At 37.4% G+C, this 17,252-nt stretch overlaps 1 protein-coding gene across 6 annotated transcripts in view; it reads left to right on the forward strand.

The window, feature by feature from the left end:
• The window catches only part of LOC117996416 (voltage-gated delayed rectifier potassium channel KCNH8-like), an 87,054-nt gene extending 71,247 nt beyond the window's left edge, over positions 1 to 15,807 (forward strand). For all 6 annotated transcript variants that reach the window (XM_069509293.1, XM_034984473.2, XM_034984474.2 and 3 more), the window contains exons 6-16: positions 59 to 293; positions 662 to 825; positions 1,498 to 1,714; positions 2,410 to 2,589; positions 4,735 to 4,934; positions 7,236 to 7,485; positions 7,942 to 8,057; positions 8,715 to 9,001; positions 9,644 to 9,845; positions 10,437 to 10,583; positions 11,581 to 15,807. In XM_069509293.1, the coding sequence (XP_069365394.1) occupies positions 59 to 293; positions 662 to 825; positions 1,498 to 1,714; positions 2,410 to 2,589; positions 4,735 to 4,934; positions 7,236 to 7,485; positions 7,942 to 8,057; positions 8,715 to 9,001; positions 9,644 to 9,845; positions 10,437 to 10,583; positions 11,581 to 12,054 (2,472 nt within the window). In that variant the 3' untranslated portion in view covers positions 12,055 to 15,807. The remainder of the gene's footprint in view (positions 1 to 58; positions 294 to 661; positions 826 to 1,497; positions 1,715 to 2,409; positions 2,590 to 4,734; positions 4,935 to 7,235; positions 7,486 to 7,941; positions 8,058 to 8,714; positions 9,002 to 9,643; positions 9,846 to 10,436; positions 10,584 to 11,580) is intronic.
• The last annotated feature ends 1,445 nt before the right edge of the window (positions 15,808 to 17,252 follow it).

A 17,252-nucleotide genomic window follows, 5' to 3' on the forward strand; every position in this document is an offset into this window, starting at 1 on the left:
TTATACCATTTATTACTTTTAATTATTTCAGTTAATTACAATGCATTTATCATTTTAGAACCTTCTGCACTCATCTGATCCTCCGCTGCCCGAATACAAGACGTCGGCAATAAAAAAGTCAAGATTTATTATATCACATTATGGTGTTTTTAAAACCTTCTGGGACTGGCTGATCCTTATAGCCACATTTTACGTTGCTGTTGTGGTTCCTTATAATGCCAGTTTTGTTGATGAAGGCCACCCAAGAATTAGCGTTACGAGTGACGTCGTTGTAGAAGCTCTATTTATTATTGGTATGAAATGTTTTTCTTCTTTTACCTGTTCTTAGTTACTATTTTATTTTACATTTTTGGTATTCTACCTGCAGAAATAAAATTAACGTATTTATATATTATTTAACACATTTGCTCTCCCATTCAACAGATTTGAGTTAAACCACAATTTTATCTGAGGAAGTTATGAAAAAGAACGTAATAATAACTTGCAGTGGAGATGTATGGAGAGGAGAGACATACCCATTAGTTTTTGAGCACTATACTCAAGGGGTTTTGCCTGACGATGGTGATAACTATTTTTGCAAGATGGTCATCAAAAATATTTTATTACTTCATGCGAAACCCAAATCTATGAAGTCTTGTTCTAACAACGCAAATTTTTACAGATATTATGCTCAATTTTCGAACGACATTTGTAAGTAAGAAAGGAGAAGTAGTGTCCGATTCTAAAGCAATAGCCCTTAATTATATCCGGAGTTGGTTTGTCGTGGATCTCCTGGCCGCGCTTCCGTTTGACCTACTTTATGCTTCAGACGTTTACAGCGGGGCGGTAAGTTTAGTTCCGACTAATTAATATAACCGCCTAGTCGTTTGAAATACAATTGCTTTAATTTCACCAGCGTAAAGGACCTTAAACTTAAGAAACAAAAGAGCAGTTGTTCGTTGTTGTTCAGAGAAAAGTTCACGAGCTGTTTAACTTTCTAATTAAAAATTAATTATACAAGGTTACTTTTAAATAGGCCCAATTTAATGATTTGTGAATAAATTAATGAAGAAATGAAATCACTCACATATTTGTTCGCATCATGTTCGCTTGTGATCACAAGAAGTTGTAGATACAGTAAGAGGGCGCATTTACTATTTTTATGTTTTTACCCGACTACGGCAAAGCCAAGAGGAAGGGTTATTTTGGCAATTTATGGATGTATGTATGTTTGTATCTATGTGTATTCCACTGTAGCAGCTAAACTACTGGACCGATTTTGATATATGAGGTGTAAATTGATTTGTTATTGTGGATCCTACATTTTACTTATACGAACAAAATCGATCTCGATACATCTAATGAAGGGTGGGGGGTGGGGGGGGGGGGGGGCTTTAATTTTTTTTGCTGTTGTATCGAGTGGGATGTCAAATGAAAGAAAATGAAAAAATACTGAGTTCATATAGTATTCATAGTACCTAGTACAGATTGTTGATAATAATATAATGATTATTTCAGGAGTCGACCCACGGGAATGTGCATCTTGTTAAGTTAACTCGGTTATTACGACTTGCCCGTCTGCTACAAAAGATGGACAGATATTCGCAGTACTCAGCACTTATACTGACTCTTTTGATGTTATCCTTCAGCCTGGTTGCCCATTGGCTGGCTTGTATATGGTTCATAATAGCTGAAAAGGAGATTGACTATCATAGAAATGAAAGTTGGGACTTAGGTAAGTTTTTCAATCTCTAAGTTTGCATTTTTTTCTGACTGGATCAACTATATTTATCATTTTTAATGAGTTAATTTTCTCTTAGTTTACACACAACAACAAGGCGTTTCCGTTCTTATCTGTTATAGGTACTACGAAGCTCGAAACGTGTAGTTTTTCTTAGGTATAAAAACCTGTATGTAACTAATGGAAGAAAAATCGCCTCATGCAGCGCTCTTATCAATTGTTAAGCCGCTTTGTTCCTTTTTCCCGTAACATTATTTTATTTGTATTTTGCGGGAAAAGTTTTCTATTCCAGATGTGTTTGAGCTTTCTTATTGACATTTCTTGGAACGAAAAATCTTCCTTTATTGAACTTAATCTCTTATTAGTCTCTATCTAAGTACAGTAGCCGGCAAGAAATATTGTACATCGACCTTTATAATGAGATTTCGGGTTTGTAGAGCGTTGTTTCTGTCACTCATACCTATCTGACATTCCGTCGGTCTCAACGACAGAAACAACGCTCTACGAAACCACTATCTCTTTTTAAAGATTGATGTACTGTAGCCTTATTTATTTGCTCATAGGAGTCACCCTCGCACCCTGCAGTGAGATAGTTTCTTGTATTGAAAGTGTGAAGTCGACTTGCAGTTTACCTCGCACTTGATGTCTGACGCTTTAAATAAAACTTTAAAATATACATTGTCATTCAGGTTGGATCAATAACCTTGCGGACAGGTTGAAAGTGCCGATCGGCAACATATCGCACAGTGAAAGCTATGTAACAGCACTCTACTTCACTTGCTCGTCGCTCACCAGTGTTGGCTTTGGGAACGTGTCAGCAAACACTTTGCCTGAGAAAATTTTCAGCATTCTCACTATGTTGGTTGGAGGTTGGAATTTTCAACTTTTCTTTGATACATTTTACGTGTTGTGAAAATAAATATTTGAGTACAAATAACGTCAGATCTGACTCGCGAAATACCTACAGTCCCTTATTTCCTAGCAAAATGGCATTGGAGCAAAAGCTCACGTTGCGCCAATCAAAATGCCCGTCTATCAAACTCGAGAAGCGTTCGCGTTGCTATTAAATTCCATACCATAACATAGGTATTTCATTTTTGCACTATTTAATATTAATTTACCTTTTATTTATTTTAAATCTTAATGGATAGGCTGATGCAATGACATTCTAATAAGCATGGACACATCGTGGCATACAACACAAGAGCCCAAACAAGGCACACGTTTCTAAATTCACCCTATTTAGCTTCAACTGCTCCATTTATACATTCCCGCTAACATTCAAGTCCTGTAAACTAACCTCAGTGATTAAGCCGCAATGTAAATCGATTAAGCACTCAAAGCTGAATAAGGTGATTTTAGAAGCAAACTTGAACAAAAAATGGAATGGAGTAGTGTAGCACTATTAATTTTTGTTATTTCTTTGAGAGATTTTTCGTTTTTGTAAATATGAAACTATTATACTATATCTATACTATATAACTATTATACTATCTGCTCGTGCTGATTCACTGACTGTCTGTCTGACTGACTGACTGACTCATTTGATCACCTCTTCTGTAAAATTTTGTATGTTTTTTTTACCGATGATTTCGTATAGAGGACAAAAAATGATTCGGAGGAAAAATATGGATAGAGCTGATGATTGAGGATTTCGGTGAGGAGCACGGCCAGGGTATTGAAGATAGGTGGGGGGTGCTCGAACAAATGTCACTCAGAACTTCATACAATTGACAGGGAGCTGAAAAATAAAACCAAATAAAGATAAACAATATTACCTTCGAAGCATGTAATATGTTTTTCTTAACTGGGAAAACTTGCAAGTTTTTTTATTCACTACAAGCTAGCCCTAGATTGCAATCACACCTGGTGGAAAGTGATGATACAGTCTACGATAGTAGCGGGCTAACTTGTAGGGGTGGGGTAAAATCCACACCCGTTATAGATGTTTCTATATGGCATCGTACCGGAACGTTAAATCGCTTGGCGGTAGAGTGGTAAGTAGCCACGGCCAAAGGCCTCCCACCAGCCGACCTAAACCAATTAAGAAAATCTCAATCGGCCCAGCCGGGAATCGAACCCGGGACCCTCGTCATACCAATCCACCGCGCTACCACTGCGCACCGGAGGTCGTCAAAAGATAATAAAACAAATGTGATACAATAATGGCCAATAGATTTTACACTGAACAAAAAAAAGCTACTCCACAGTTTTGTTTTTCCGACATTCGTGACGCGCCCTTCCATCTGTCTCTTTCCGATGTGCGTGAGAGGAAGGAATGGGAACATTGTAAATAATTTTAGATATTTCTAGTGTTTTCAATGGTTTTACTAAGTATTTTACACTTTTTCGCATGTTATCTTACGTAAATAAAATTAACTTACCGGTGGTAAGTCACACCATCTCTTTTCTGCGTCGTTAACGTATTTCGGCACTTTTTGATGGCGCATTTAGGCGTCTTGACAGCTTTGCAGTCAACATGCGACTAATGAAGAAAGTGTGCTTACACCGAGTATAAGCACACTTACTTGGTCCCTTGTTATGCGCGCCAGTGCGATGTCCTTGCTTATTAGAATGTCATTCATTGGACTGATGATCAAAAATGCCCTTGCTGTCTCATGAGGAGTATATAGGTAGTCCAGCTATGTAATAATAATAATGATAGCCTGGAAGAGATCGCTTTAGCGATAAGGCCGCCTTTGCATGCTACAGCTATTAGATTAAGATCCTGTATTGTGTTTTTTCAATGTTTACTTTGTGTTGTGTGCAATAAAGTGTAAATAAAATAAATGATGGTCATGAGAACGACGCTTTTTGTGTTTGTCAATTTTAGGTTTCAAAATCATACATAGTTTCAAAATGGGTGTTAAGTATACCTACTTACCATTTATTTCGGTTTAGATGCAAAGTTTGGTAGTAAAGTTCAGTACAGTACCATCAGCAACCTCTATCGGTAAATATAAATATAAAGTATTGCATAACTAGCGATAAGAACTGCTTGAAATCTTTTGCAGCCTTAATGCATGCCGTAGTCTTCGGTAACGTGACCGCTATTATACAAAGGATGTACTCCCGTCGGTCGATGTACCAAAGCAAATGGCGGGATCTCAAAGACTTCCTCACGATCAACCAAATACCGAAAGAGCTGAAACAGCGTATGCAAGACTACTTCCAGACAATGTGGTCGCTCAACCATGGCATTGATATACACGAGGTATGTAATTGAAGTTTCATGTTTCAGGCAATCTCTCAGACTGATCACTGAACCGAGAATTACACAGGGAGGTTTATTATATACCGTTTATATATTGTACAGTGTATAAACTTCTCACGAAACATTCCTTATAACATTTTCTTACCTACCTATTTGAGTTTACTTGGTTTTACCTTTAAACCCACTGACAAGGTCTATAACAAAAATCTCTATAACTAACGGAAATTGTATGAAAGATTCGGAATTTCTTGGGGTTCGTTATCTTTATAACTTACACCACCTTTACTGAGAGAACTTACTTAAAGTTCTCTAGCTTACACCACCTAGATCTACTTATTGTAAAAATATTCGCTTCAAATCAATCATAGGTACGTTTTATTCTTGGTTTAATTTTCATTGGGACTTTGAAATAAATTGAGATAGCTTTTCTAGGCATTAAATCAGTGTTTACTCATCAATTTTCCCCCGGGTATGACAGGTTACCGATGGAGTAACTGATATCTAACCTCCGGAATTTGTTAAAGCAAGGTTTTACCTAATAATAAATCGACGCCACAAAATCTTGTTACACAAAACAAATTGATGAGCCTGTCCTTTTCGTAATTTGCCCTTTGCGAAAACAGCGAACTTAAAAATTATATTACAAGTTTAAATTAAAAATTTAAATCACCGCCGACAGGTCAAAGTTACTTACCATAATATTGCATTGTAGATGGAATCGAGTCCATAAGACAAGTAACATAAATATCAATTGGATGTGTGAGACCTCTACACCGACCGAGAGAACAGCTGACAATCCTGAAACGGTTGACCAGATTTTCGTCAAAAATAGCTAAGAACCACCTGATTATATACTATACAGGCTTTCGAATCACAGAAATCGCATTTCAATCGGTCCGCCCGTTTGGGCACTATGATGTCACACACATATAAATACACACGTTAAATTTATGACACTTTTATGTCGGGGGCCTAAATAGTAGTTGTAAAAATACTGCTTTTTTATAATTCTAAATGAGTGTTCTCAGGCATGCACGATGTTTCCTCACGATGTTTTCCTTCACCGTTAAAGCGAGTGATAGGGATTTAATTATTTAAAACGCACATAACTCTGACAAATTAGAGTAGCGTGCCCGGGATCGAAACCTCAACTTCTGATTACGAGGCAGACGTCCTAACCACTAGGCTATCACAGCTAAATTATCATTAGTGGAATAATATTTTCCATAGAAACTATGAGTTTAATATATTATTTTACCTACCTACTCTGTTGCAACTTGCAGCGAGGTGAACTAGGTCACAAAGCTTAATTATAATTTTCAATTTTCATAAATATGAGGTGTTTAATAACACTGCTCAGCATAATTTTCTGATGCTAAATAAATATTCGTCACTACGTTATTCAGCGAAAGTCTCACCCGGCCTCATCTAAATTAAATGGCTCGGAAATATTTGATGCTCAATTTAATCCGCCCACAATTTTTTTTATGAAAATAATATTACTCCACCAAACTGATGACTTTACTAATTCCATGTTAAACTGTTGACAAATTGTTCGAAATGTAGTTTATGTCAAAAATAGATTGATGATTTGTTCAACCGATTTCTGATATTGTCCACTAGTTTTGTTTAGTTTGGTAGGACAGCGGTGCCGTCACATAGTGGTCGCTATGAAATGAATGAAAATGAAAAAATGAAAATGAAATGAAAATCTTTTTTTATTCGTATAAACTTTTACAAGTGCTTACGAATAGTCGGATGCATCTACCACTGGTTCGGAATGCCTTTCCTATTATGATAATATTATAGCGTCGATTGACATCACTGTAAAGTTGGTCGCCTGGTTTTCCTTTCCAGAGAGCATTTATACCTACTGAGTATATGACTGCACCGCTATTCTAGGAAACCAGAACAGAAGTGATCGATGAACGTTAATCTAAATATATAAAACAAAAAGGTGACTGACTGACTGACTGACTGATCTACCAAAGCACATCTCAACATACATATAGTAAGCGATTGGTCGATATGGAAACGGGGGTGGGGATGCCCCACACACCCGCACAGCCCCCGCGCTAACCCAATGCGGTATAGCGCGGGTGACGTGGCCTCATACCTCGATTGCCATCTCGACTTGTCGCGTGCTCTAGATCATCCTCTAATTTTGCACAAATGTCCGTAGGCTGCGGTTATTGTCGGTTATCGGTAGCTAAAGTGTCGTTTGAATCGGTATTGAACGGTAGGCTTTTATACTTTTTCATGATGTTTTTCTCGAATTGTGAATACTCTATCTAATTGCAGACTCTCAAGGAATTCCCAGAAGAGCTGCGGGGGGATGTTTCGTTACATTTGCACCGCGAGATATTATCTCTTCCAATATTCGAGACGGCATCCCAGGGTTGCCTCAAGCTACTATCACTGCATATCCGTAACAACTTTTGTGCCCCCGGGGAGTATCTGGTTCACAAAGGAGACGCGCTTACTTACATTCACTACATTTGCAACGGGTCCATGGAGGTTATGCAAAACGATATGGTAGTCGCTATTCTTGGTAAGTTTAAATTGATACAAATTATAGCTATTCTCGCAAACATTTTCAGTTTATTATGGTTATGTACCTAAAAACACGGAACCCTTATAGGATCACTTTGCTGTATGTCTGTCTGTCAAGAAACCTACAGGGTACTTCCCGTTGACCTAGAATCATGAATTTTGGCAGGTAGGTATAGATGTTATAGCTGACATTTGGGGAAAAATCTGAAAACCGTGAATTTGTGGTTCCATACGGGTGATATACGGGTGTGCGGGGTATCTCCCGCCTCATGCCCCGATTGCCATCTCGACCTGTCGCGTTCTACACTTGAGATCATCAACGCCGAACGCAGAACTCTTATTTCATAACTCTAGATCATTGGGATCGAGTATTTTGCAAGTGTTAAGTACTAGGTAGGTACTATATTATCATCAAATTTACTACTTTGTGGTGTAAAAAAATGTTTTTTTACAGGGAAGGGTGATTTGGTCGGATGTGATATGAATGCCCACTTGCAAGCGCACAATGGAACAGGCACTTCGCAGCCCAACAACCCTGACGTAGTAGTAAAATCGAGCAGCGATGTGAAGGTGGGTAAATTTAATCTATTTATATACGTTGATAGATCAGTCAGTCAGTCAGCCAGTCAATCAATCAATCAGTCAGTCAATCAGATCAGTCAGTCAGTCAGCTTTTCTTTTTATATATATGGATTATATATTATCCTCTCGCGCTCTATAAAGATCTTCTCGGCTCAATGAGTATTCATTAGCCTAGCTGTTCAAAGAGATAACTCTGCCAGCATTTTAAGCACTTTGTAACCTACTACGGAAAATTATAAAATCAATGCAATAAGATTAACACAGATTTTCATCAATCAAAACATTTCTATGTGGAAAATAGTGAGTCCAACTTTTTTCTTTTTGAATGATAAAGCGCGACACACGAAGAAAAAAACTGAATATACTCTTGATTTATCTCTTGAATTACTCTTGATATTTGAAGCGCGTCGAGCCCAGCTTTTTGAAACTGCTACGAAACGTGCTATTGCTACGCCTTCCGTAGATACGCTACGGTAGGTGCGGACTGCGGATTATCAACCCACTATGCATATATATATTATAAATAAATATATTTAATAAAAAATACATGAAAAAATTAGTCAATTATTATTGGGCGATACGTATGACGTTTACCCAGACTCGGATTTTTTCATTGATATAATCCTATCCTATATTCCTTTACAGGCTTTAACTTACTGTGATTTAAAAAGTATAAATATGATCGGGCTTGCTGAAGTATTACGACTGTACCCCGAGTATCAACAGGTGTTTATGCACGATATACAACACGATCTCACATACAATTTAAGAGAGGGTTACGAGGCTGAACAGGAATCTGACGGGAATGGACACCCGTCGTTGACCCTACCGTCTATTTCAGAAGATGACGAAAACGTCGCCGAAGAACATGCACTTTCCCCAAAAAAGCCTTTATTATCTAGTACGAATAGTCCACGACATGCAAAATTTAGGTAGGAAATTCATTATAATAATTAATAGATATTTTATTCTTAGCACTTTCTTATTTTAGTATGATTTCAGGGGAGGAATTAGGTAGTTACTTTTTACTGGCAGTTCATAAATCATAATGAAAAATAGGCTATTTAACTAGGGTAAGCAGAGCTTTTAAACCTACTTCGATATAATCTTTACGTCATTATTTTAGGAATATTTATTCGCCTTTTCATTCGTATTGACAGTCAACAAGTTTTCTCAGAAACTGACCTTTGAACGTGTCGCTCAGGCTCATTATTTCAACTCGTAGGTTAGCGATTTTCTCATCAGTGTAAATAAACCGGTATCACCCACTAAACGTGGTCTCCGAGGCACAAAGCAGGCCGAATTCGGACCTACTTACGTCGACCGCTGCGATTTTGTTTATAGAACGTACTTGAGTCAATCGCTGATTTACACTGACTTAATGAGGCCGATCACTTTCGTTATCATCGTCAACTAATAGACGTCAACTGCTGAACATAGTTCTCTTAAGTATAACGACTTCCACATACCGCGGTCTTTGCTGCCTTACACCACCCATGTAACTAGTAATAAATGTAATTAGTGGATACATTCTAAACAGGAATTTTGTAACTGAGAAATCTTTATTATTATAGGTCAGATGGAACAACACGCCTTACCCATAAAGAATTACGAGAGAGAATCGAAAGACAACGCTCCGTAGCAACACCCAAGATAACTCGAGCCGACTCTTTGGAAGGTCTAAATTTAGAAATGCATAACACTCGCTCCTCAGTGGACAGGCTCGACACACAAGTGTCCAGCCTACATCATGATGTCGCCGCTCTTAGTATAGAGGCAAGTATCAGAAATTTCAGATATCGATACAAATAAATAAAATTGCAAAAGTGTATGTTAGTGATTTTGAAATAACTGCTCTTTATTAAACTCACATGAACTGGAACAACCGAGAATTTTTCTAATTAACCAATCGCGACTAAATGGTTTTACCATTTAGTCGCGATTGGTTTTAGACCATTTAGTCGGGATTGACATAATATTCCCAAAACCTAAAACACCCACTTTGTTCATACCAATCTATAGAACTGATCTATAGGTATAGGTACCTATTATCTTCCATACAAATTAATTCTAGTACCAGCTGTGTTTTATTGAGCAGTAAGCATGTATACCGAGGTGGTTACAACGTTACGTAATAAACTCAAAAATCTATTTTAAATTTTTTTGTTCGTCTGTATGTTTGTCCGTGTTAAGCTTCGAAACAGCTTAGCCGATTTTAACAGGACTTTCGCAGTTTGGTAGAGGACTATGCGGTCTTATTATCCCAAGAAAACAAAGGTCGCTACGGGATTTTAAAAAACATTAATTCACGCAGGCAACGCCTTTGTATAAGTAGTATTTACCGGAATCATAGATTGATTTTCGCAGGTTCGAAATGCAATTCAAGCTTTACAAGAAATGACGGGTCCGGTATGGCATGCTGCTCACTCGAATCCTAATCTGCAGTGGAGCTCTCCACCGAACCAATTGGCACGAAGTTGCAGCCATCCACCCGACGTTTTCTGCTGGGATCAGGTAACTTATGGATATTATATTAAAATCACCTCTCTTTGGACTTTTATTAAACTTGAATTAAATCTTGTGGTGCGATTTCCATTTAATAAGCGGAACGGAGAGATGTGTTCGGTCGACCAATCAGATTCTTAATTATAAGTAAAAATCTGACTAATTCTTTGCTATCATTGACTTGCTGCGAGTATACCTACTTAATACACGTCTGTTTGTTTTCGTTTCCCGCCTAAAATGCTGAACTGATTTCGATAGGTATAATATTATTATGGCAAAGACAGAAGTACTTAGTTTGTAATCTGGGGATGGATCAGTGTTTCCATGTACACGGTAATTACCGTAGATGCACCGTAATTCAGTCCTTATCTACGGTCAAGGTAATATAGCCATTACCTTGACCGTGTCACCGTAATACAATACGAATCTCAGTCACCTTAGCATATTTCGTAATAACAACATTTCTCTTGCTCTCGGTTTAAGCATCAAATCTCAGCAATCTATTTTCGTCCTTATTCAAGCAATTAGGAAGGAGTGAAATGTAAAATTAATGAGATTTAACAAAATATTAATATGAATAAATCCATTTATGAAAAAGATATTGCTATGCTAGGAGAGTCGGATTCAGAATAATATTAATAATTGATTAAAAAGCAAATTCGTGACTTTTTTATTTTAAAAATGACACGGTAATTTACACGGTATTCTTTTAGCTAATCCACCGTAATTTAATCTAGAAACACCGTAATTTTAACCCTTCAACACGGTAATTCTCGATTTACATATGGAAACACTGGGATGGATATAGAATAGGTACTGTTTATCCCCGGAAAATAAAAGAGTTGTCGTGGGATTTTTAAAAAACCTAAATCTGCACGGATGAAGTCGTGGGCATCAGCTCTTTGCTAATATTTACGTAACGTTACAATCTTCTTAGCTGTAACGACTTTTGCAATGTTTAAATGTATTTTAGTGCTCATATAATAATTTCTTGGTATTTCTGCAGCAAGAGCGGTCGGTTAGTCCTGATCGACCGAAAATAAATCGAAGCACACAAACCGAACCATTCCTACATTGTATTACTCAGTATATAATCGAGCACCCAGCAACTGTGATGCTCCTTCTGGGCCTAGACCCAATGGCCAGTTTGGCGCCAGTCATACCACCAACTGTCGAGTACTACGACACAAGAAGTCGTCGGCCGAGCGGCCTCGAGCAGATCATCGAGTCGGAAAACGGGAGTCAAACTCCATCTAGCTCAGCCAGCGATAAGCCCGAACTAACAAGAAGTCCCAGTGGAAGTGCTAAAGATCTCGATCTACAGCCGGAAGTTAAAAGGTTACTAGAAAAAGACAAAAGTGCCAGTTTGAAAAGAAATAGATACTCTGCTAGTGATCTCTATGATGTGAACGAACGATTGTTACCAACAAAGACCTCGCATCCGAGCACTTACAGTCTTAAAAATAATATTAACAGTTAAGTGATCATAATTCCAATCTGCTCATTAGTCAATAGTTTCAAGTGGACTCTGTGTTATTAATGTTACTTTGAAGTCAATGGGCACTCGTCTGTCGCTTGATGCGGATCCACACCTGCGCTCGCGCACGAACCATGCACGCAACGCGCATCGAACATCTATGGACAATTTGATATCGAACATCAATAACATCTGTACGCACGTGCCTGGCGCGAACATAACATATCATCCATGTTGAAGTGTGGATCCACCTTAACCGACCGAATAAAAAATAGCCTTTAAAACGGTGTTGCTTTATCAACGAAATATTTGATGGGTTATGGGTATAACTACTAATACATATTAACTGTGTACATATCAATATATTTATGTAAATGACTTCATTGTTAGTTTAGTATTACCTAGTTATTTACTGATTTATCTAGTCACTTGTGTAGAAATTAAGAGAAAGTTGATGATATGAGCGCATATCTCAAATATATCCTGCAAATTGCAATATCGACTTATTAATAATATTACATTATTGGTTTTAGAAACATCACTGAAGTCCTTTTCTGTATTTTTCATAATGTTATTCTTGAAAAAGGCGAAGAACCAAAATATATTTTTATATAAATATATACGTTTTCTTGAAAACTATTCTATTTTCCCGAAAGACAAGATGTGCCAAATTTTTTATCTAACTTTATTACTTGTAAAACTTATAAAAATCATACCTATTCCGCTAGTACCTTGGGACCTTTTATAGTAAAGTTGTGTTTGAAATTCCAATAAATTCCATTTGAGAATTAGGTACCTAAATGTAGCTCCTTCTTTGAGAAGCTTCTTAATTTATTTAAGCGATAACACTTTATAGAAACAAAAACTAAATATTTATACCTATTATTGGATCGTCTAAGCAGAAATCGTAATGATATAAATTTGTACAGTTTAAAAATTTAGCTCTTACTTTGAATTTAATAGTATCATATAACTACCTACATAAATATTCAAACAAAAAGATAGTTATAGTTAATTTTTTTGAAATATAGGCTGAGTAAATTGAGAAAAACATTACCTACCTATCACAATTAATACGTTTATGTGCCAAAATAATAGAAATTATTATGATAGTTGTTAAAAAATGATGTGAAATTTTTCCCTAGGTCAGGTAGGTAGGTAGGTACGGTTAGATTGGATTTGATCTCAAACTAGTCGTACACGGTAGTTATAACTACCAAACCTTTTGCAGTGATTGTTATCCGTTAAAAACATAATATTTTGTTATTTAGATTCTTTATTACTGTATAGTTGAGCGACTAATTAATTCTAGTTTATTAACTTCAGTCTAGCCACCGGAAGGTAATCTAGTAATTATGTAAAACAATATATTTAAGCAATATTAATGTTACGTTTAATTAGAAATATTAAGTAAAGTCATTTTCCACTTTTCACATCTCCAAACCCTACAAACATTTTCCATTAAGGTAAAAATCCAAAGATACACAGTTCTGTATGAAACTCTGAGCTCTAAAGCCAGGTACTCATTAGCGAGTTGTAACCGTATCAAACATAATGTTAATAATAAGTGGTTCGCGAGCCTGCCGCGAGCGGAACGCGCTGCGCTCGACGCGAGCCTACTATTGTCGGTTTTTGCCGCGAATCAAAGAACGCTCGCAGAGCGCAAGTCAGTTCGACGTTACGGTTACAATATATTTTAGGGATGTGTTATGCTAACACGTGGCGGGCGCAGGCCGTGCCACGTACGAGGCACGAAGATTTTATATGAAGCAGTTTATGCTTTACCGTGTGACGTCCGTGTTGATGAGACACGGACGCATCACGGACACCGCACGGTGAAGCAAAAACTACTAGGTACATACAAAATGTTTGTGATGTTTTGTCGGCCGCGTCTCGTACGTGGCACGGCTTGTGCCCGCCACGTGGTAGCATAAATCATCCCTTATTGTGGGCATGGCGTACACACAAGAAACTTGTTACCTACTGTATCTGTACGGTTACTGTACAACTCGCTAGTGAGTATCCGAATTTAAAATTCCTACATTTTCACGAGAACTAAGTACCTAGACTTCAATTTTAGTGTTCTTTTTTAAGGCCGGCATTTAATAAGAGACTGTGTATCTTGTTTCTTTGGCTGGGCGCTCATTGACTAGGTACTAGCCTAGTAGCCTGAGTGATCGATTGATTCAGCTGACCGTCTGATTTCAGCATCGTGGCTTCTATCGGGTGTCTGAATGGAAACTTAGAGAAACCTGAGTTTCTTCTGTAGCAGCATGGCTGCTAAAGATTAGATGCTCAGGCGATAGAAGCCACCAGTTTTAGTCTATATCTAAAAAATAATTTTGTTAGTTCAATTAAATTTATACAAGTGAGTGTTATAGTAAGAGCAAAACGGAAGCGAGGTAATAAAATGTTCATGGAAACTGGGACGCAGTTCAATTGAAAATAAATGTTCGCGGTTCGTTTCCGTCAGATTATTACGGTTCTCTTCATATCTAAGTACTTACTCATGGCTCGAGAGCGCGTAGAAAATTTTAGGAGGTGCTTCATAAAAGCTGAAAGTTTGTAAGGTTCTATATTGCCTGTTTAAGGCGAACAAGACCTGCCAGCTGGATTCGTGCGTAGTTCACATATTTAGAATCCAATTTTGTGACTCGTCTTTCTTACACTGAAGCAAATTTCAGATCACTTACAGGCTCTAGTACTTACAAAATGTATGACAACAAACTGTTTTACCATCCAGAAAGCGTTAGAAGCGGACATAGGTAGAATCCGGCCAAATTCTACGCGTCTACGTGATCTACTTAGTATAAAATGAATTCAGACAAATTCTTGTAATATGCGGCCATATGTAAAACGCGTTTGCTACTTGCTTGGAACACTTTCCAACAGAGTCGGTTACCACCACAGTCCGCTAACAGGTCTTGTGTACCAAACACACAACGCATAAAAACTTCATTCATAACTTTCAGCTTAGAACCTCCGAAAAAGTACCCACGAGCTCTCGGACCGCAAATTCATACTGTAACACTGGCTGAAATGAAAGTGCATGAATAGAATAAATTGCATGTGTATTTCTCGCGAAAGGTAGTTAAAAGTCTATGATAATAATCAATAAGGTGTATTATCATAGTAGCTGCATTGCACATTAAAGTGGATAATATTCTTCAGTAAAAATTCTCTTCTTAGAGTTGCTTATCGTAGTGGCAAACCAGAGCTTTACCAGAGTCAAGAAATTAATAGCGCAAAGCTAGGCAAGTAGGTACTTACTACTAAAAAAATACTAAGAACCTACCTAACCTGTCCCGCAAAATGCTCTGAATCTCAATCACTAAATGGATCGATCTTTCATTTCCTTGGTAGATAAGTACTCAGGGAAGATGTAACTGAATGTGTACATGTGGTAGTTACTATGCTATTATTCACCTTAGAAGAACGGAAACGCTTACTAGAATAAATGACTTATCAAACATGTGTGTACGTACGGTGTAGGTACCTACGTTATACCTACTCTTTATAGAGAATGTGATATGAGGAAATATAACACGTGCAGTGCCTAAATTATTCTTATTTATTTAAATAATAAAATACTTGAGATTTTATTGTAATCTTATAGTCAATAGAGGCGCACAATGTAAGATAAATATATTGTGCGTGTTAAGCTAATATTTTTTGTATATAGACGTTATAGTTGATCTTTCTCTTGTAGTACAAAATTAGTTACGTAAAATTAAATAAAGACAAATTGATGTTTCACTATTTTCTTTTATTTTGTTTGTTCGGGTTTTTTTTTAACAGGAGCAGCCTCGAAAGCACATGTACCATTTTTAACCGACTTCAAAAAAAGGAGGAGGTTCTCAATTCGTCGGAATCTTTTTTAGTTCCATCCACGTTGGCAAATATTTTATCGTAGGTATGATATCCAGATACAAAATAAATTGTACTTCGTCTTTTCGTAACTAGTAATCAAGTTTCGTAACGTACTTTCGTAAAATCAAGAATATTATAATCATACCATTATGTTCGTGGGCACTCGTCGACAACCGTCCATGGTCCTATGGGTCCTACTAAGAAATCCATGGTACTTATTTTTATACCATGAGGTTGAATTGATTTGTGGTCCTCCTTGATGGTAATAAATGGTAAGTAAGTGCTGTGATTAAGTGGGTGGTCCCGGGTTCGATACCAGGCAGACGGAAATAGGAATTGTATAATTTCTAAGTCGTCTCTGGTCTCTGATTTGCCCGCTTCCATATTAGAACCCATCGGAGTAATCCAGGGATAACTGTTAATGACTACCTACCTTGTCTACGAATAAAAAGGTACATAGTAGGTAACTGTAGGTGCACTTGAACCGCCCGCCCGTTCGACCTTTTATAATTCCACGCATATGCAAATGCGGCGGTGGTCACTAGATTAGGTACAACATCGGGTTATTCAAGGGATCAACAAGCTCCTGAAAAGCCGGCAACGCATTAGCAGGTTCCTCTAGTGCTGCAAATGGTCATGGGCGGCGGTAGTTGGTATTTAGGCAATAATCGGGTGAGACCCACCTGTTAGTTTTTTTTTTTGAAGGTTTAAGTAATAGTTAGCAGGTTAAGCTTTTCCTCAAAGTAAGTAGTTATTGATGGAATGTAAAATACAATCATAGCCATTATATTCATTTATTATAGTTTGGCCATGTCCGTCCGTCCGTCCGTCCTCAATCTGTAATTTGGCATGGGTATAAATATTAACCACGCCGGCAAAGTGGTGAAATGAAATTGTGATAAATATTTTTTAGGGTATCTCCCCTACATGTACCTATGGGGATGATTTTTTTTTTCTTGTCTACCCCATAGTGCGGGGTATCATTGAATAGGTCTTTTAAATATACTGTGGGACATCATTTTTCGATTTTTGATTTCGTTTGTAAAATATGATGTTTTAAAGTGCTAATTTTTATTAGTCAAGTGTCCCCCCCCCCCCCCCCCCCTCTACCAGCCAAATGGTAGTAAATAGGATCGTGAAAAAATTCACAGCAGTAGTATATATAACCAATTTTAAAAACTATCATGGCTAAGTAGGATTCACAGGTTAAGGAGTTATATCTGTTTTTCGAGGCTAATAATTGTGACTACGGAACCCTACACTGCGCGTGGTCCGCCCGGTTTTTTTATTTCTTTCTGTAAGCGGAGAGAGGGACGATCATTATGTCCTCT

The sequence above is a fragment of the Maniola hyperantus genome, chromosome 3 (genome assembly GCF_902806685.2).
Source record: "Maniola hyperantus chromosome 3, iAphHyp1.2, whole genome shotgun sequence".
NCBI lineage: Eukaryota > Metazoa > Arthropoda > Insecta > Lepidoptera > Nymphalidae > Maniola > Maniola hyperantus.